This window comes from Alligator mississippiensis, chromosome 14, assembly GCF_030867095.1.
Source record: "Alligator mississippiensis isolate rAllMis1 chromosome 14, rAllMis1, whole genome shotgun sequence".
In the NCBI taxonomy this organism is placed as follows: domain Eukaryota; kingdom Metazoa; phylum Chordata; order Crocodylia; family Alligatoridae; genus Alligator; species Alligator mississippiensis.
Genome location: NC_081837.1, coordinates 15,124,969 through 15,146,757, shown reverse-complemented (window position 1 = coordinate 15,146,757; position 21,789 = coordinate 15,124,969). Strand labels below are relative to the sequence as shown.

The 21,789-nt window shown below is 44.4% G+C and overlaps 1 protein-coding gene across 3 annotated transcripts in view; it reads left to right on the top strand.

The window, feature by feature from the left end:
• RABEP1 (rabaptin, RAB GTPase binding effector protein 1) overlaps nucleotides 1-21,789 on the top strand; it is a 91,902-nt gene that overhangs the window by 21,740 nt on the left and 48,373 nt on the right. For all 3 annotated transcript variants that reach the window (XM_059717308.1, XM_059717311.1, XM_059717309.1), the window contains 3 exons: nucleotides 12,126-12,254; nucleotides 18,612-18,815; nucleotides 20,252-20,412. In XM_059717308.1, the coding sequence (XP_059573291.1) occupies nucleotides 12,126-12,254; nucleotides 18,612-18,815; nucleotides 20,252-20,412 (494 nt within the window). The remainder of the gene's footprint in view (nucleotides 1-12,125; nucleotides 12,255-18,611; nucleotides 18,816-20,251; nucleotides 20,413-21,789) is intronic.

The following is a 21,789-nucleotide window of genomic DNA, read 5'->3' as shown; positions in this document are numbered from 1 at the left end:
TTTTTTGACCCCAGGGGTCTAATTTTGTCCCCCGCTGCAAATTTGCAGTGCAGGGAACTTTTTTTGTTCCCGTACGTGCCTCTTGCAGCATCTCAAAGGGGGCTGATACACAGCAAGAGGCACATGTGCGCTCGTCTGGACACGCCCCTTGACTGTGAAGAAGTTTTTCCTGATGTTGAGCCTGAATCAGTCTTCCAGGAGTTTGTGGCCATTACTCCTAGTTTTCCCCTCGGGTGCCCTGGTGAACAGTTGCCCACCAAGCCCTTGATGTACTCCCCTGATGTAGTGGTAAGCTGCTACCAGGTCCCCTCTCAGCCTTCTTTTCTTCAGACTGAATAGTCCCAGATCCCTCAGCCTTTCCTCGTATGGCTTGCCATGAAAGACTCTAATCATACAGGTTGTTCTTTGGACTCTCTTAAGCTTGTCCATGTCCTTGTTAAAGTATAGTGCTGGGAACTGGACGCAGCACTCTAGCTGCAGTCTCACCAGTGCTGAGTAGAGCGGAAGAATCACCTCCTTGGTTTTGCTAGAGGTGCATCGATTGATGCATGCCAGAGTATTATTTGCCCTACTGGCTACAGCATCGCACTCCTGGCTCATATTCATACTGTGGTCTATTATTACCCCCCAGGTCCCTTTCATTCGTGGTGCTAGTCACTTCAGTGCTGCCAAGCCTGTAGGTGTGTTGGGGTTTGCTTGTCCCATGGTGGAGCACTTTATATTTCTTGATGTTGCACTTCATCACATTCTGATCTGCCCAACTTAGCAGCCTGTCTAGGTCCACCTATATCTGTAACCTATCTTCAAGCATAACCACACTTCCCCATAACTTGGTGTCATCTGTGAACTTTGCCAGTGAGCTCTTCACCCCCACATCCAAATCGTTAATAAAGATGTTGAAAAGTACTGGACCAAGCACTGACCCCAGTGAGACCACTTCTCGCCAGCATAGTTAACATTGCACGAAAGACCTCAGGAAATGAAACAGTTATATTAAAGAAGAGCATGTGACTTGTAAATAAATTGTCATTCTTAAATCAGAAATAACTGAAGAATCTTATACAGGTCTCTGTCTTCAAATAGTGCTAAGAAAAACATAGTTGTACCAGTAAACTTTAGTTATTTGTCCAGGTCAAGCAATTTAAGATTCTTGATGCTTGTGACTTTTTTATGTAAGTTTGGGAAAATCCAGTAATTTTCCTTAAGAGTATTTCCACTTTCCTCTCTTCCTTCCCTTCCCTCAGTTCTTATGACTGTTAATACCGAATTTTGGAAAGTAGTCATCTTGTTTTACTGTGCTTGGGACCATACTGATTCATTAAAGCAGGAGTTGCTTGAATCATACACTCGTATTAAAAAGAACATAATATGTTTTTTTTTCTACAGGTATACTTATTGAATAGTTCTCATTTTTTTATGTAAGGTTTAAGAAATTATGGAAAAATACATTTTTGGAGCCTGTCCTTCTTTATTTAAAAATGCATCATGCGAATAAATGCCTCATACAATCTTTTTAAAGATGTCTGCTGGCACCTCATGGAAAAGGCTGATGGTGGTTTGAAAAGTTTACTTGGCATTACGATATTTTGCCTACAAAATTTATAAGTGGTGATGTGGCTGTCAATCCAGTGTGATGTCATGGCATACCAGTGCATTGGAGAAGATGGGTAGCTATTTTCATTCTTTTGCTGATGTTGTAATAGCACAGTAAAAATAATGGGAAAAGAAAGAATTAATTTCATAGATTTCATAGACATTAGGACTGGAAGGGACCTCAGAAGATCCAGTCCAGCCCCCTGCCCGAAGGCAGGAAGTCAGCTCGGGTCGTAGGATCCCGGCAAGTTAAGCATCCAACTTTTTCTTGAAGGTGTTCAATGTAGGTGCTTGAACCACCTCTGATGGCAGGCTATTCCAGACCTTGGGGGCTCAGACAGTAAAGAAATTCTTCCTTATGTCCAGCCTGAAATGGTCTTGCAGTAGTTTATAACCGTTCAACCTCGTCATCCCTTGGGGTGCTCTGGTGAACAAATGTTCCCCCAGATACTGGTGGTCACCCCTGATAAACTTATAGGCAGCCATCAGATCACCCCTGAGCCTGTGCTTTTCCAGGTTAAAGAGCCCCATAGCTCTCAGCCTGATGTCACAAGGTCTGCTTCCCTGACCTCTGATCATGCGCATGGCTCTTCTGGACTCTCTCAAGCTTCTCCGCATTCTTTTTGAATTGTGGGGCCCAAAACTGGATGCAGTACTCCAGCTGTGGCCTCACCAAGGCCGAGTACAAGGGGAGAATGATGTCCCGGGATTTACTTGAGAAGCATCTTTGGATGCAAGCCAGCGTTTTGGTCGCTTTACTAGCCGCAGCATCACATTGCAGGCTCATGTTCATCTTGTGGTCAATGATGACGCCCACGTCTCTTTCTTCTGTAGTGCTAGCCAGTGGAGCACTGCTGATCCTATAAGGATGCTGCAGTTTTTTCCTTCCAAGGTGGAGAACCTTGCATTTTTCAGTGTTAAACACCATCAGGTTCTCGTCCGCCCATTTGCTGAGCCTGTCCAGGTCAGCCTGGATCGCCCTCCTGTCTTCAGGTGTGGATGCTTTGCCCCAAAGTTTTGTGTCAGCAGCGAACTTGGCCAGTCTGCTTCTCACTCCAATGTCCACATCATTAATGAAGATGTTGAACAATATGGTTCCAAGGACAGAGCCTTGGGGGACCCCACTGGTCACAAGGCACCACGACAATTGACTTTCATCAATTACCGGCCTCTGGGTCCAAATCTACTTAAGTTAATCTACTTAAAAGACAAAAATACTTTTATTGGTTTCCAGTAGATCTTTAATATTTATGTTTTTGATCCATGAGTAGGGAAGAGGTAGTTAGTCACATAAATGAGAAGGCAAGACAGGTTGGCACCTTGGAGACTAACTCATTCAGAAATGTTTAAGCTGTTGTAGCAACAGCCTACTTTGTCAAATGCTCTGAAAATAATAAACTTGCCTAAAAATGCATTTTTTGAACAAGTTAATCTCTAAGGTGCCACCACCATGCCTTGCCTTCTGCCATTTCTGTTCCAGTTTTCAGAGTTCAGCTAGGCGTGCACGGGTCTAAACTCCTGATACCATACTCAGTGCCAAAATATCAAGTGGAAAGCTCTGTGGCATTTACTTATAAATAGACTCGGCTCAAAAATAATCTTATTGATAATCAGTTTTGTTTGAATTTTGGAATGCTTGCTGTATATTTCAATAATTAAGCCCTTGGCATAGAAAATATTTTAATTCCCTTAAAGTGGGAAGTGATCTTGAAACTGCTTTAGAGTGACCGGTCCATAAGAGAATTTTTATTTAGGTTTTCACTTTGTTTATACTACCTGTATCATAAATGTGTTTGGTGAGAAAACAAGAACATTTCTTAACCCAGTAGATTCCTCCATACCTCTTTTTATTTCTTTCTTCTCTTCCTCTTAAATTTGTCCTCTGATCCTGAGATGATATTTTTGCTGTGGTTTAATTAACCATTCCTCTTTAATATTGATAAACCAGGAAATGAATATGGCATTCTTCAGTATAGTACGGGTCTTTTGCTTACCTGTTGGACTTGATTCATGGAGTCCAGAATCACATTATTAGAAACAAAGTAGTAACTGTATATTCACATATCAAATAAGTGTCTAGCCATCTCTTTGGTAGCACATATTTATTTGACATGCACACTTTGGAATTGACCTTGTTTACAAATGAGCTATGACTAAAGTCATCTTTTTATTTCTTGTCTTTCAGTTTGACATGTCACGTTTAATTTGAATTCTGACCTACTATTTTAATGGCCAACTAAATTCCCCCTTTTTTGGTCAATGAGACTTTGCCATTCTAACCTATGATTCACAGTGCTGTGCGTTCTGCTGCCTCCCAGGGCTTTAGAGCCAATGCTATTATAAAATATTATGTTCTGTGTCTTGTTCTCATCTCCTGTTTTGTAATGGGAGATCCTGTTTCAGTCAGGCGGAATTCCACGAGTGCTACCAATCCATCAGCCTGTGTTTACTGTGTACCCAGTACTTCAGCTGTGTCATTACACATGGACGATAGTGTTTCTGTCTATGGAAATGGGAGCATAGCATGATTGGCTTAAGACCTAAATTTGTTTGGAAAATATATGAGTAGCAGGAACACACACATTTTTCTTTAGGTCTGTATTCTGTTTGTATTCTGCCACAATAAATTTCAAAGTATATTTTCAGCTGGGCTAAGGACCAGGTACAGTTCGCACCTTCAGAACTTTAACCTGCAATTTATCTGTGTGTGCCAAGGGCCTGATCTAAAACTCAGTAATAATGCCAGTGAGAGCCTTTCAAATGGTTTAGATTAGGTCTGACGTTGAATGCTTCAAACTGCAGTCAATTACCATAAATGGTAAAGGTACTCAAATTTATGGGTGCAAATTTATGGGTGCAGACAGATGGTTTCCTTTCTTTTCCCCAGGAAGGAAACCGTCCTTTTGCTAACTTAATTTTTTGGTTGTATCATAATAGACACGTATGTTTAGAAAATAAAAAACTTTATCAGTTTCCTGTATTTTTCAAATGATTAAAATTTTGTCTTTTTTATTACGTCTCTCCCTCCCCTTTAGTAATTTTAGTATCTGATGGAGTAGATGTCTTTAACTGTCAGAGCGAGTGCAGTGATAACCAGTTAGCTTAGCAGTTATCATTTAGCATGTGACCTGTGCAGTCTGGCAGGGAAGAGGGGAAAGGAAGGCGCACTTGCCCCAGCAGGAACCAGGAGGCAGCAGGGCAGGCAGGAGGGAGGGAGGAACAAGGAGGAGGGAAGGGGCAAGGGGACTAATGCCCATAGTTTGAGAGAAACAGCAGGTAGCCTGATGACTCATCAATTAAGCAATTAGCTGCTTGTTCATAGGTATTCCCTCCCTGCCAGTGTAGGGCTTCACTTGGGCTGTGTTATCTAGCTGGACTTGCCACCACCACCTTCCTGCACCTCCCCCTCAAAAGCAACTCCTAGCAGCAGCTGTGTCCAAGCTGCAGTGTTATTGGTTAATCATTTAACCAATATAATTAGAGGAGGTTTAAACTAACATTTTTTTTAAAACAATATTTAGCTCCTTAGTCAAAGCAGTAGGGGGGAAAGAAATGCTGCAGAGACTCCTTCTGCAGCAGTCCTTTGCAGTCAAGGATGATTGTCTTCTAAGATTATCTTATCTGTGTGTCCAAAGATGGCTGATGAGGCCTATCTAGGATCAACAGACTCTACTGCAGCTTGGACATGTGTTTCCATTGCTAGACCTGTTGCTCTTGTTGAATTCCTGGTGGCCGGTTGCTATCATTTGTAGATTAGCACAGAGGGGAAATGGCATCACAGCCTGCACAAAACGGATTTGGACGAGGGCGTGGAGAGCACCCTTTCTAAGTTTGCTGATGATACCAAGTTATGGGGCAAAGTTAGTACACTGGAGGGCAGGGAGCAGATTCAGGCTGACCTGGACAGGTTGGATCAATGGGCAGAGAGAAATAGGATGCAATTTAATAAAGATAAATGTAAGGTACTCCACCTGGGAAGGAGGAACCCCCAGCACACCTATAGGTTGGGGAGCATCCTTCTCAGCAGCTTGGAGGCAGAGAGGGATCTTGGAGTCATAATTGACTCCAAGATGAACAAGAGCCGGCAGTGTTACGAGGCCATCAGCAAGGCCAATCGCACCTTGTTGTGCATTACCAGGTGCATGACTAATAGAACAAAGGAGGTGACGCTTCCCCTAGATGCGGCACTGATTAGGCCGCAGTTGGAGTACTGTGTCCAGTTTTGGGCACCACACTTCAAGAGGGACGCGGGGAATCTCGAGAGGGTCCAGAGGAGGGCCACTCGCATGATTAGTGGCCTTCGTGATAGACTCTACGGGGGGAGGTTGAGAGACCTGAATCTCTTCAGCCTTCACAAGAGATGGCTGAGGGAAGATCTTGTGGCCGCCTATAAATTTATTAGGGGAGGCCAATGGGGAATAGGGTAAGCACTGTTTACTAGGGCGCCCCAGGGAGTGACTAGGAATAACGGGTGTAAACTAGTTGAGAGTGGATTTAGGTTAGATGTTAGGAAGAAATTTTTCACAGTCAGGGTGGCCAGGATCTGGAATGGGCTTCCAAGAGAGGTGGTACTATCACCTAGTTTGGAGATCTTCAAGAGGAGGCTAGGTAGTTACCTGGCTGAGGTCATCTGGCCTCAGTCCTCTTTCCTGCCAGGGGCAGGGGGTCGGACACGATGATCCATTGTGGTCCCTTCCAACTCTACAATCTATGAACCTATGTGGAGAGGTGGTGCTGAGTTCTTGATTTGGTCTGAGATGTGGTACTTCTGCCACTCCTCTTCCATCTTCTGTTGTTGTCATGAGATTTCAAAGTACTGAGATCACTGCAGCAGACTCTTCCTCCACTTGGGGCGCTCCTGGGCAATAGTCTTCCACAAGTTGACATTGATGTTACATTTTTTTTAAGTTGGCCTTGAGGATGTCCCTGAAGTGCTTTCTTTGCCCTTCTCTTGCGTGTATGCCTGGGCTGACCTAGGAGAATAAAACTTGCTTCGGGAGTCTGGGGTTGGACATCTGGATGACGTGGCTGGCCCAGCAAAGTTGATGTTGGCTGATCATTGCCTCGATATTCATGGTGTTAGGAGGATGCTAACGTTGGTGCGTCTATCTTCCCATTGGATTCAGAGGAACTTCCACAGGCACCATTGATGGTACTTCTCCAGCAACTTTACATGTCTCCTGTACATTGTCCATGTCTCAGCTCCTTACAGCAAGGTGGGGATTATGACTGCTTGATAAACCATGAGCTTGGTTTTGGATCTGATGTCATGATCTTTGAACACCCATTTCTTCAGACATCCAAAGGCTGCACTTGCACATTTGAGACAATGTTGGATTTCTTCATCAACGTCATCGTTCTGGAAGAGAGAGCTTCTGGGGTACAGGAAATATTCAACGTTCTCCAGAGTCTCACCATGGCCTGGATTACCAGAACTGGGGACTGTTCATTAGGATAGATCCATTACTGAGAACCACTGTTTGCATACTGTCAGGGAGCAAGGAGAGTATAGTGAGAAATCTCTGCTTGGTCTGCAGCTGCTTATTCCTCAAGAGTTACTCCTGCTTATTTTACAGCTAACCTTCCCTGAAGATCATTCCAGTATCTGCCACCTGTGGATGTGTGCCATAAGCAAAGACCAAATGCTGAAGAAGTGATCAAGGTTTTAATTTCAGTTCTTTCTTGGAGATGGCCTTGCATGTCCTTTTCAGCTTGTGTGGATATTTACATTATTTTAATTTAGTTCTTCACCAGATTCAGCTATCAGTATCTGTTCCCCCAATTTCCATCACCTAGAGCAGTAGTTGTCCACTCTTTTGGACTTAAGGCACAACTCAGAAAATACCAGCTCCTTGCTTTCACTCATGTTTTTGGTTACAGAAAAATAACAAAGCAATTCTGCTGCAGAGGACTTGAAAAGATCACAGCAGGTCAGGATGTGGATCCTGTGGATTCTTCTTTGAAATCTTGAGTTTCTCTTGTGATTAATGTAGGAGCCATGACACCTTCATTGAGGATCAGTGATCTGGAGCAGAGCTCAACAGCCTTTCAGTAGTGGAGGGCTGAATTAACAAAGGCTCAGTCATAAGGAGGACCAGTGTTTAATATAATTGATCTTCAACAGCAGTGTGACAGCAGGTGGCTCCTTCACAAAGCACATGTACAAGGACTTTTGGACTTGCTCCAACTCCTTGCAATTTCTCAGAAGTAGGAGACTTGCACAGCATCCACCACAGGAAACCCTGTCTCTCCACAAGCCCTAGGGCAGTGGTTCTCAACCTTGTTAGACTCAAGACACCCTTTGAAAAATGTCCACTTCATTTTTTTTTGATTAAAGGAAAATAATAGATCAGTTCTTCAGAGAACTTGTGGAAAGACCACAACAGGTCAGAATGTGTGGTGTTTTCATAGAATCATAGAAGTAGGGTCGGAAGGAACCTTGTAGATCTTCAAAGCCGACCCCCTGCCTGGGCAGGAGGAAAACTGGGCTGAAATGACCCCAGCCAGGTAGGCATCAAGCTGCTTCTTAAAGACCCCCAGGGTAGGAGGCAGCACCACTTCCCTTGGAAGTTGGTTCCAGGTCCTAGCCGCCCTAACTGTGAAGTAGTTCTTACGGATGTCTAATCTAAACCTACTCTCCAACAACTTGTGGCCGTTATTCCTTGTTATCCCGGGGGGCACTAGGGGAAACACAAGGTCTTCCCCAAACCCTTCTGGTCCCACCTAGTGAGTTTATAGATGGCCACCAGGTCCCCCCTCAGCCTTCTCTTGTGAAGGCTGAACAGGTTCAGGTCCCGTTGCCTCTTATTGTGGGGTCTGCCCTGCTGTCCCCGGATCATGCAGGTGACCCTCCTCTGGACCCTCTCCATGTTGTCCACATCCCTCTTGAAGTGGGGTGCCCAGAACTGGACACAGTACTCCAGCTGTGGCCTTACCAGTGTCGCATAGAGGGGGAGGATCACCTCCTTGGCCCTACTTGAGATGCACCTGTGGATGCACGATAAGGTCCAGTTAGCCCTGCCGACTGCGATCTCGCATTGTCAGCCCATGTTCATCTTGGAGTCAGTAACGACCCCAAGATCCCTTTCTGCCTCCGTGCTCTCAAGAGGGAAGTTTCCCATCTTATAAGCATGCTGCTGGTTTCTACTGCCCAAGTGCAGCACCCTGCACTTGTCAGTATTGAAACGCATCCTGTTTTTGTTAGCCCACCCCTGCAACCTATCCGGGTCTTGCTGCAGTCTTTCCCTCCCTACTAGCGTGCCCACCTCACCCCAAATTTTGGTATCATCAGCAAATTTAAACAGGTTGCTGTTTTAGCGGGTGAGAGGTTGTTTTTTATTTTTGTTTTGTCTTGGTTATTTTTAATACTGTGGATTCCTGTTGGAGATCTCTGGGTTCATCTCATGAACCCTGTTTGCACACCTAACAGTGCTAATTTTGTGTGGCAACCTGCGTCACCCTTGAAAGAATCTTAAGTTACCCCAGAGTGCTGTGGCACCCTGGTTGAATTTCACTTCCCTAGGGTGAGATTCCTGGCCCTGCACACCCAAAGGGAATTGGGAGGAGGGCAGCCTTTGCTCACACACCAGTTGAAGGCAGGTCCTACTCCCCACACTGCAGACCCCAGCAAAATCCCACTGCCCCATACAGATTGTTACCTGACTGCTCCACCAGTTCCTGTCCATCGTCTCATGCTGCTCCCCAGAATGTGGCCCTTGAATCTCCAGGACCTGTCAGACTGCAGGGGACATCCTGAAGCACAGTTTGCTTCCGGATGTGTGAAAGAAGTGCTGTGGCTGCGTGTCCATTTTGCACCATGTGCGGGTAGCAGCTGCAGAGACTGGGAGAAAAGCCCCAGCATATCCCCAACCAGTCCATGGTGCAGAATGTCTTGGGGACACTTGGAGAAGCTGTAGCTGCATGGTCCGTTCTGTGTTGTGTGCTGGGCAGTAGCTGCAGCACTAGTGACTGAGACAGAGATGCCAGCATGTCCCTGACCACCTGGCACATGGTGCAGAATGGGCCATTCAGCTGCAGCTGTGGTTCTTCCATGTGTCCCAAAATTGTTTTGCATCATACACTGGGCTGGTTAGAGACATGCTGCCCAGTGCATCATACAGAACAAACCATGCCACCGCCTCATCTCCACCTCTTCCTCTCTCCATGCTTTGGGATGTTTCTTGCAGTATGCAGGATGGCAGAGCCTGGCTGGAAAAGGTAGGTGGGCTGGATCTGGCTCATGGGCTGCATGTTGCTGAGCCCTGATCATCCTTAACCGTGAAGGAAAACTATTCCTCCACATGATTAAACTTGTGCTCCTTGTATTACACTGGGCGTGTCTACATGAGATGCTATGTTGCCATAGCGATGAGCTATGGAAACGTAACTCATTGCTGTGGCAACATAGCATTGGCAGGCACGAACCGTGATGCTGAGCGGTGGCTCACTGCTAATGCTGAGTAGGGTCAGAAATGACCTGTGTGCTGCCTGGTGCAGTAATGTCAGTTACTGCGTAGTCCTTTAGTACTTGCTAAAGCAAATACTAAAGGACTGCGCAGTAACAAATGCACAGGTGGGGGCACATATAGATGCTTCCACTATGTTCATGTGAGAATGCTAGAAACTAGGGCTGCGTGAAGCTTCAGTCCTTGATTTGATTTGGCTCAATTCAGTGGCTGAATCTCCAAATCTGAATTGAATCAGGGGATCCTTTAATCTCTCCAAACTGAATTGGAATGCTCCAAATCAGTTCAGAGATTCAGAATGATTTGCCGATTCAGACATAGACACAGCTTTAAGTGTTTTTTCTACGTACCTCTAGGTACCAGGCGGCTCGTGAATGCTGTGATGCTGGGACACATGGAGTGTCCTACAGGAGCGCAGGGGGCTCCCCACTGTGCTGTCAGCATACCCCGGAAGTAGACCAGAAGCACTTATGGGTCTGCCAGGGAGTGCACAGAGGACCCCCCCTGCGCCCCCCTGGCTCAGCGACTGGTGCCTCCTGGGTCTGGGGGGGCACCTGGGGTCCCCTCGCATGCAATTGCCAAGCTGGGCAGGGGGGGCGGGGGGAGGGGCATGGGGAGGCCCCCTCAGCACGCTCTCAGGTGGACCCAGAAGTGGACCAGAAATACTTCCGGTCCGCTTCTAGGTTCGCTGCTGAAGGTGTGGCCCCCCCCCCCCCCCCCGTGGGATGCTCCATCTACCCAAGTGTCACAGCAGCGTTCACAAGCTGCACTGGTACCTCAAGGTATATAGAAAAAACATTTAAAGCTGCGTCTGCATCTGAATCACTGATTCTCCAAATCGGCATCAAATCTTCAGATTCGGATTCGGCCAAATCGAATCGGGGACAGTGATCTGAATCAACGAATTGAATCACTGTCTCCTATTCGAACCAAATCCGAATCGAATAAGGCCTGCTTTGCACACCCCTACTAGAAACATTCCCTGTAATGCCTTTCTGCCTGCATGAAGGTGTTTGTGCACAAAATTCAGTTTCTCAATTCTTTACACAAAAGTACCCTAAATATGCTATAGAGAAGAGAGGAATTAAGAGGCATAGGTGAGAGACTCTTTTCCAGTAATTAATTTTAACTATTACTTTATAACAGCAAACTGCAAAATATAGTTTTGTTTCTAAAGAATCCTTTTGTGCATATCCTCACTTGGTTTGGGTAACCTAATGCTTAGGTAAGTGAGACTGCATGGTAGCATTCTGTCATAATTGCATTTCTTAGATTCCCAAAAATACATGATATTACAGAAGTTAGTGCATATTTTTTGCATAAGTTATTAATTACTTCACACCAAAAATAAGTGTCAAAAAATGTTTGTATTTAGGCAGGTTTAATACATATGGTAAAGTATTTATCTACCTAGCTTCTTCAAACCCCCCCCCCCCCCCCAAAAAAAAAACAAAACCTGTTACTGTAAAGCAGTCTCTTAGCTTTTTTACATGATAAAATTGTAATGTATTTTACATATTGTAACATATTCATAAAATGGTTTTGCAGAATTGGGGGTGTACTCTTAAATCAACTTTTTTGTTTGTTTGATGGACTTCTAGCATGTGACATATTCTAGCATTTCTGGATTGTGTTTCTCCTCTTCTCCCCTCCCAGGCTTTTATGCTTTGTGTCTGTTCTGTACTTAAATTCTTAAAGAAGGATATAAAGTGTGAAGGTATGAAAGTTTCCAGTACCCTAGCCAGTACTGTTTTGCTTGTGGAGAGGTATGTGTGGCTTGCATTCTGTCTATGCACAAAAAAATCCTCACTTAGTAGAATGAAACACTTGGTAGTATAACAGTTAACAATTCTTTTACTTGTTCCCTTTTCTCCAAGTGGAATTCAATATAAAGTTTGTTTTTGTAAAGAAACCTCAACCAGTCATCCTGACTTGTCATTGGAACACACCTGAACTAATGAGGGAAAATAAGGATTTGGGTTCATGTTTTATATAGTTGTAGCATGGGACCCTTAACTGTAAGTGATGTACCTTATCTCTTGGTTTGTTTGTTTTTTTTGGTCTTAGTTGCTCTTCTGCAACGGGTAGCAGAATTGGAAAAAGTCAATGCTGAATTTCTGCGCACAAAGCAGCAACTTGAGCAAGAATTTAATCAAAAGAGGGCAAAATTTAAAGAGTTATACTTGGCTAAAGAAGGTAAGTTCTGAGTTCTCCAAATTATTTTAAAGATTTATTAATTGAACTTTAAGTCTCTAATAACCAACCTTCTTTTCTCTTTTATCTGGAGATAGGGAAATAAGGTTTTAAAGGAACACACTTTTTATATTGACGATTATATTGTTGGCTGTTCAGCCAGATTAGTGATATGGGTCTGATGGTTCTTATTAGCCGAGAGAGAATGCATTTTCCTGCCAGTGTTTTAGTGGCAGGTATAAATAAGAAAGTGAGCAGAAGGGAAAGGAGAGAATCCTAACCACTGTCTGTTAACCTAATTAGCATTTCAGACCTCATTAACCATTCTTGTTGGTAAACCTATTGAGAATCATATGTAACTTAATCTTCAAACAATTCTTTCTGTAGAAATCTTGATGGCTGTCAAAGCAGTTGAAATGCACATAACATTCCAAACTGTCCTATTCATTGCATGAAATAAGATAATAGTGATCCTCCATTTTTTTTTCATTTTTTTTATCACATGGATGATGTTGTGATAGTATCTGCCAGACAACTGTGCCCTAGTGATAACTACAGCAATTCTTCCTATGGTAGCTTAATGTTAGGAAAATATTTGATTAATCTTAAATTTCTGCTAACAGGTTAGGTCTTCAACACTGCTCCTCCTTTTAATGCAGCAATAAGTATTAGTGGAAACAGTTGTATGTATCCAAGCATTTTTACAAACATCCAGGTCACTCAAGGCATACCTCCATAACTTTTGTGAATTAAGTGGCACCCAATTTATAGACTACAATGCTTGCCCTTTTGCAGTGGGGATGGGGGATCCTCCAGGCAGGTGACCTGACATCCTGGTTGAGAATTGCTGATCTAGGCTTTTCTTTGCTGCATGGGCGACTGGTGCCACCTTAGTCGGGGGGGCATGTGCCCCTCCAGTGATCAGCCAGCGACCGGGGCGGGGAGGCATGTCCCCCCGCAGCTGGCCGCGCCAACCAGGAAGCGACTGCAGCGGCACTCCCGCCCCTGGCTGGTGCTCGCAGGGAGGGCACCAGTGCTCTTGCCTGCCCCCCCACCCATCGCCTGAGTGGGGAGTGTGGCCTGTCACGGTGCACCAGGGCTCTCAGGGGGCACACGTATACCCCCATGCACCCCCTACGCATCACCACTGCGTTGCTGCTTACAGTCTTAATCACAGTAAAAGCAGCAGCTAGGAGAAAGGAGATAATACCCAATAATTTATGACCTGCTTTGTGGTGCTGAGCAGCCCTGATATGCTGGTGTCCTGCCCATGCCGTTGCCTTTTACTTCCCAACCACAACCCCCCCGCACCCCTGCTGGTGCCCCTCATTCCCCGCCCACAACTCCCTAGGCACATGAGGAGCATAGCCCTCCCAGAAGTGCTCGCAATGGTGGGGAGGCAGCCTACCCCCCAGATAAGCCGCCCATGGCTCCGTCCCACTCCCCACACAAGTCCTGCATCCGTGCTTTCCAGCCCTGGGCCCCAAGCCCCATGTACCATCCCGGGTGGGCAATAGCCCCAGTCCTGCCCAGCTACCTTCCACCTTCACTATGGGTGCCTCAGTCCCCCCCCTTCCCTCCCCCTCCCATGACTTGTCTGCAGGAGCTGCTTTCCAGGCTGCCTGTCGGCCATGTGCATATGTACGTGTGCAAACTTATTTCCTGTGCTTTTCTCCTTAAAATCAGAAAAGGTGTTTTTTACTGCGATTTTCCATGGCGAATGTAAAACCCGGATGCCTGGTAATCAGTAGCTTGGTATCATGTTATTACATGGTATTAAGTAGTGTTTTACATTTTGAATGAATGCTCAATCTGAAGTGAAATGTAAGCAGCTAAACTTAGTAGTTTAAATTTGATGGCTAAGGGCAATTTTATATAATAATGCTCTTTAAAAACAATTAGGACTCAACTAGCTCATAACTGAAGACTGGAGAAAAGCATTTGGTTTCTATTTTAAGAGCAAAATTGATTTTATTTTTTAATTTAGACAGTCTTCCTGTCCTTAAAATAGGCAAATGAAGCCAGAAAATGCTGCTGCAGAAGTGCAGCTTTTTACATGCTTATAAGATCAGAAGTATGCAGATAAGACTTTCAAGAGTGGCTAATTCTGTAGTTTTTTTAGGAGTTGGATCGAGAGAAATGAAAATATAAATATTGGACAATGCTGGAGAAGGGTCAACAACATCTTCACCCTTTCCCAAACTAAAACAACTAGAAATGAATGGTTTCTGTGGCTGCATAAATACCAGAAAGGGGGGGAAGGAGTGGGGGGCAAAGAAGAACCTAATCTGGATAGATAACTTTGCTATTTCAAAGCATTTGTCTTGAGGATCCTTGTATAGCATGTTCATTTCTACATATGTCTAGACTTTAGGTTAATGAGTCTTGACCTAGATTGTGTCATTTGGACACTGTCAGAATACAAATGACAACAGATCTTACAGCTTTCTTATAGGATTTAACTGTCTGTGTTAGAGGCATTTTACAAGTGTTGGGTATTTTTATTGCCATTTTATAAATGAGGAAATTAAGCCAATGAGAGAAGTGTGTACTAGAGCCAGAAGTAGAATGCATCTCTTAGCTCCCTGTCCGATGCTGTGACCTCAAGACTATACTTCTTACCAGGTTTGGCTTCTTGTTAGTTTCCATTTCGCTAATTGAATCATTGTGTTAAGTTTGCGGCTGTGTTGTAGCTCTGGAGTGGGAGAAAAATGAAGATTAAAGCTCAGTGTCAGAGAAGATTTGGTTGTTTAGACACGTTGCATTCTCATTTACATGATTTTGCTGTCACCATGGAGAGGTGCAGCATATAGCTGGCTGGTGTTAAAAATTTTACTGCAAACAGGCTGCCTCTACACATGCGCTTAAACTGTTGAGTAGACTAATTAGCTGCCAAGTAAAGCATCATCACTTACGTGTGCAGCAGTATTAGGCTGCAGTAAACTAATTAACACAGCAGTAAGATAGTTGGGGACAGTACTGTCTTCCGCTGGGGTAATGTACTATGATTTAAATGCACGTGTAGACGCTGCAGGCGTAAGTTCCGCCCGGTCAGCCCAGCCAGTTGGGGGCCAGATTCCTGCCTGCCACCTAGCCACACAGCTCCATGCTTTCAGCACCCTCATGCCCTAGCCAGCCCTTCCACTGCCTGACATTGCCACTAGGAACCTGAGGCTGACCCCCGTGCTACCTGCCAACCTGGGCCTACTCAAATTGCTGCTGTGTCAGACGTATGTGTAGACTCTGTGCCCAAGAGTAGTTTACTCCAGCTTAAACGGCTCCAGAGTTTATTGCTTCACATTTAATTGCGCATGTAGATGCACCCACATAGTGTAGACCATGACTCGGCAGAATGATATTCCGTAGGCTATGTTCCTTTCTACACTGGCTGCAAAAATGCATTTAATATGTTGCAGACCTTTCCTCTTTAAGGTTGTAGTATTCACTAGAAAGTTAGACTGAACGCTGCATAGTGTATGCCTTATTAGTTTGACATTATTGCAGTATGCTTTTAAATGTCTTTTTTAAGGAATATGAAATTATATACATTTAAATTAAGCATACTGGAAAAATTTGTAACACATCTTTGTGTAGTTTAACTAGCTCTATGATGCAATTTCATGAAACATGAAAGTTCAGCAATTATTAGTCTTCTAGATTTTTTTTTTAATGAAATAAAGATTAATTAGCCCTAAAGAGAAAAGCAGGGTTGAAAAACATGGAAATAGCAAAACAATAAAAAATGATAATAGATGCATAAACCTAAAACTAGGTATTGAAATTAAAGTTGTAAATAGCTACTTTTCTGTCCTTTTTTTTCCTGTTGAATGTAACAGCCAAGGGCCTTGGACTCTGTATACAGAATGTGTCTTAGTTTTTGTAAAGTTTTTGGATTCTGTGGCACTTCGTAGCAGAACAAGTTTTGCACCTCCTTCCTGTAGATAAAATATAGAGGTTAATAATGAACTAAGATAAGTATGCTGATCCCTTGTTTATTTTGCTTACATTTATAGCAACCCAGCAGCTGCAACATACTGAAAAGTTAACAGGACAAAAACCTATATTGGACTATTCAGATGTCAGTTTGAGCAGGTGGATAGCTTGAACATTTTCGGCACTGTGGCAGAAAAGGAAAGGCTGTCAGGCATTATAGGATACATACACTAGCTGGAGGTTTCTGCTAAAATGATCAACAGTGAAACAGTTGATGCTGCTTAATTCTTCTTGAGAGTAAATCTTTCGTTTAGATAAATGGTGTAATTGATACCTTGCCATAGCTCTTGGTTTAGGTCAGGGGTGGGCAAAATACAGCCCGTGGACCAAATCTGGCCAACCAGCTGATTGGATTCAGCCCATAGGCAGGCACCCACCAGTTAATTGTATCCACCCCATCTGTGGCTGCCCCTGTTGCGCTCTGCCTGTGGATGAGTCCTGCCTGGGGCAGAGCATGCTGTGCTCCCAACCTCCTCTGCCAGCAGGCCAAGCTTCTGAGCAGGGCTCCTGTTGATGCCACTGCCCAGGGAAACTGCTGGGCTCCCCCAGCCTCCAGCAACTCCTCTTCCTGTCCCTGCTTCAGTGCTCCGGGCAGCTGATAGGGAGGAGAAGCTATAGTGTTGAGGGGAGCAGGGTGGGCTCCGCCTGCAGCTCATTCTGGTCCTGCTCATGCTGGGCGGGGGAGCGTGTGTGGGTGGAGGGCAGGGGGGGTGCTTGAAGAAGCTCAGCTGCTCACAGAGCCCTGATGGGCAGGCAGGGATACACAGGAGGTAGGGAACAGCAGCAGGAGCACTGTGCACTTGGTGCAGCCCTGCTGGGCAGGCATGTGAGAGAGAGAAGCAACAGGAGCAAGAGCCAGCACAGGCTCAGCTGCAGCCCCACCAGGCAGGTGTGGGACCGAGACTAAGAGAGCTGGTGATGCCAAGTGTCGCTCCCTGCCCCACCTCCTCTCTTGCAGGGGCATCTATTGCTGCCAGCCAGCGGCAGCTGCTTTCCTGCCCTTTGCAGCACACTGTGAACCAGGCAGGCAGCGCCCGTCCCCTTCTCCCTCTCCTTGCATGCGGAGGGGCTGGGCTCAGCCACATCTCAAAGAGCAGACATGGGAGAAGCCCCCCACATGAGCACGCCCAATCCACCCACAGCCCACACATGCACCCACCCCCTTCTATACCCACACACATGCCCAACACCATCCCACACACCCCACCATACACATCCCACATACATACACCCACACTCTGACCCCCACCTCACACATGCATACCCACACCCCACACACACCTATACCTCCCCATATATGCACCTACACCCCCTCACACATCCCACCCCCTCATGAAGCCCACACATGTCCAACAGTCCCACACACTCCACACTCCAACCAGACCTCACACACATCCACATATACACCCAAACACCCCACTCACACCATGCAGAACCACACCCACACATTGCATACCCACACATCCCCAACCACATCCTCCCCTATCCACACACACACACACACACACACACACACACACACACACACACACAAAATATACAAGCAAACCCCCACCCCTAAAGGAGTACTTCCTGGACAAGGAGAGACTCCTAGTGGCAAAGATCAAGGGTTTGGGGGTGGGATGGCAACTAGGGGGCGGGGCACCTGTCATGTAGCAGGGATACCCTTGCAGCACTCCACCCCTCTCCAAAACTCATTAAACAGCTCTGCAGCCAAAACAGGCCCCGGTTTAGGTGGTTCTCAATACAGTTGTGACAGAAGGTAAATTTTGGCTTTAGCTTGCGTGGAGGGCAGGTAATAACACTTAGCATTTCTGTATGCCCATAATACCAGGATCTTGCAGTGTTGTTATGCCTCTAATGAGGCAATAAAGTAGCATCCCACTCTTTACAAATGTATAAGCTTGAACCGCAGAGGTTAAGTGGCTAAATTAAGGCCAGGCAGCAAGTTGGTAGCAAAATTAGGTAAGCAACTCCATTTTCTTGACTCATGCTCCTATCCTTGAATTTATAGGTCATGGTTGCTACCAGCATATTCATTAAGTGACACAGAGTAGATACATTTGGGTTTAATTGGGAATATTGATTGACGGGTGATATTTACAGCATCTGCTTTGTAGTACCTTCAGTGTTTATATTGCATGAATGAGCAATAAGTTGAAAAATGATCCAAGAAGCGGAAGAAATCTCCCCAAATGAATCAAGAATGTTACTTCAGTCTTTTTGTTAGACACCATGGATAAATGTTTTAACATCAATCACATTTTCCTCCCTTTACAACAGAAACTGGTGCTTTAGTAGCAGATAATACTGCATTTCAAACTGAATTTGTTAACCAAAATAAATGGAAATCATGCTTCTTTTCAGAGGACCTAAAAAGGCAAAATGCAGTACTACAAGCAGCACAAGATGATTTAGGACAACTGCGGACACAGCTAATGGAAGCCCAGGCTGAAATGGAGAACATCAAAGCTGTAGCTACAGTATCAGAAAATACAAAGCAGGAAGCTATTGATGAAGTAAAGAGACAGTGGCAAGAAGAAGTGGCTTCACTACAAGCTATTATGAAAGGTAAGGTGAAAGAAAGTTAGCGAACAAGATGCTACAAGATAGCTGTGCTTTGTACTTGGTGTTGTACAGAATGTAGGCAGATATACAGATCTTGCTTTGGGGCAGTTATGAACTAGAGTGACGACTTCAGTTTTAGCTATTCAATTCCAAGATGGTCAGAATCACCCTGGTCTGTCTTGAGGCTATACTGAGGTGCAGAGTAACTGGAACACTCTGCTAGGAAGTCTCTAGCATGTACTATGTATTCTTTAAGGACCGAGCTTGTGGTCTTCAGTTTTTCACAAAGAAAAACAAGTTCTGTGAGATCTGGCTGACGTGAAAGCAGTTTATAGCTGACTACGATTCTCTGCTTCTGTGTGCAGATTTGGCTTTGTTGCCAAGCCCTTAATTGTCCCTTCAGTGCCAACACATGGATTTTTCCCTGCCTTGTAACTAAATATGTCACTCTGCCACAGAATCTTATTCTTTTGCTGCAACAACCTGTACAATAGGTGACATTCTGGTGCACAGCACAATTACTGAGGTATTCTTGAGCCAAAATACCTACAAGAAGGAACACATAGACCTTTAAGACATAAAAGCCATTGTTTTAATTAACCTGACTGTATTACTAGCAGTGTTATATTAACTTATATTACATTATATTACCAGTATTATATTTAACTTATATTACATTTCAGGTTGACAGCATGATATCTGTAAATCAGCTTGAATAATGATAGTGGTTTTAAATTTCACACCAGCACAATCTACAATCATCTGCAAAGACTCAGTAGTTTTGTGATTCCATATCTTCCATTTCTGGAAGTATAATCTAATACTCTAAATATGTCACATAGACATTAATATATCTGTTTAAATTAAAATGATGCATGTATATGCTGACTTTCCTGTTGCTCTTGAGGTAGTAATACTTTGAAAACAGTGTACTTACTCTGAGTACTTTCCATTGCTCCATAACGATACCCCTTTGCTAATTAAGGATCATTCTTTAAAGGGAGTTCCCTCTAAAGCAACCATTGGCAAAGAAGCTAGTGTGTATAATACAGACCCCAAGGTGGGAGGCAAAAAAATGGACTAAGCTTTTTCCAGTCTGGATACAGGGCTAAGATTTCTTTTGGTACTGTAGCTGAACAACAAATTGGTTTTAGGTGTTGCTTTTTAAGCAACACAGGTTACAGTTAAGTTTTTTGATTTTTTTTTTTTTTTTTTTTTTTATTTAAATGTTTTCTTCTGGCTTGATATTTACTGATCATTTACTACCCCCACAGAAGTTTGCCAACAGGATGCTCTAGATAGCTCTTATACTTTTTTCCGAAACTGATGGTAATGAGTACCTTTAAGGGTAAAAATAGAAAAGGTCAAGTGGAAGACATAGTTGGAGATTATGTTTATAACTTGTATTGCAAATCACTGGTGGAAACATTGTTTTACAGAAACCGTTCGTGACTATGAGCTCCAGTTTCATCACAGACTGGAGCAAGAGCGAACTCAATGGAACCAATATCGGGAAAACATGGAAAGAGAAGTAGCAGAGTTGAGAAGGCGGCTGTCTGAGGGGCAAGAGGAGGAAAATCTAGAAAATGAAATGAAAAAGGTATGGTGAAATGTGTGAAGTGCTAACCCTATGTTAATATGTCTGATTTGTTTATATAGTATCTTGCAAGCTGTTCCATACTTGTTCCATTGAAGTCAGATGTCATAAGTGTAAGCTTGCAGGTTCAGCTGGATGACTTGGATCTAAGTGATAAAAGGTTTACAGGATTTGGCCTTCAGCTTTTAAAAGCAGGGCATTTTAAAGCATTTGTCTCTTTTATGAATTCAGAAGGTACCACATTGCAAAATGTTTTACTACAGCTTCAGGTCCTTTTCCTTAACATCTTCGTGGGGTTTTGGGGAGAGGCAGAAAAGGATCTTGGAGTCATTATTGATGCCAAAATGAACATGAGCCAACAGTGTGGGGACGCGGTCAGGAAGGCCAACTGCAGCTTGTCATGCATCCACAGATGCATCTCAAGCAGGGCCAAGGAGGTGATCCTCCCCCTCTATCCGACACTGGTCAGGCTGCAGTTGGAGTACTGAGTCCAGTTCTGGGTGCCGCACTTCAGGAGGAATGTGGACAGCATTGAGAGGGTTCAGAGGAAGGCCACACACATGGCCAGGAGTCAGTAGGGCAGGCCCTACGAGGAGAGGCTAAGGGACCTGAACCTGTTCAGCCTTCGCAAGAGAAGGCTGAGGGGGGATCTAGAGGCCGTTTACAAACTGGTTGGGTGGACCAGCAGGCATTGGGGGAGTCCATGTTCCCCTGAGCACTACTGGGAGTGACAAGCAATAACGGTCACAAGCTGGCAGAGGGTAGATTCAAGCTAGATATCAAGAGGCGCTACTTCACTGTCAGGGCGGCTAGGATCTGGAACCAACTTCCAAGAGAAGTGGTGCTGGCTCCTACCCTGGAGGTCTTTAAGAGGAGGCTGGATGAACACCTTGCCGGGGTCATTTGACCCCAGTACTTTTTCCTGCCATGGCAGGGAGTCGGACTTGATGATCTGCTTAGGTCCCTTCCGACCCTAACAACTATGAACTGTGAAACTATGAGTAGGAAGGGGAGGCATGTTTTTTTGTTTGTTTGTTTTTGTTTTGTATTAGCAATACTGAGATCTCAAGAAATGCATGGATCCTATTAGTCTGTGAATGCTTCTACTATGCTTTTAGGCTGTCACACTAGGTGTGTTGCATTTTTTGCCCTAAGTATTACTGTTGGCTTGCAAGGAAATGCAGACCTTTGAATTCAAAATTAGGACAAGTAGAAATCTGTGAGAAATGCTCAAATTTGTGGTAACTTCTCTCCTGCCATCTGAAAAGCTTTAAAAAATGATGTCAAAATTAGTTCAGAACCATCTTTTCCACCCCTTTTCCCCACCCATATGCACACCCTAGATATTTATATTGTGTTTAGTACATAGGTTCAGTTTGT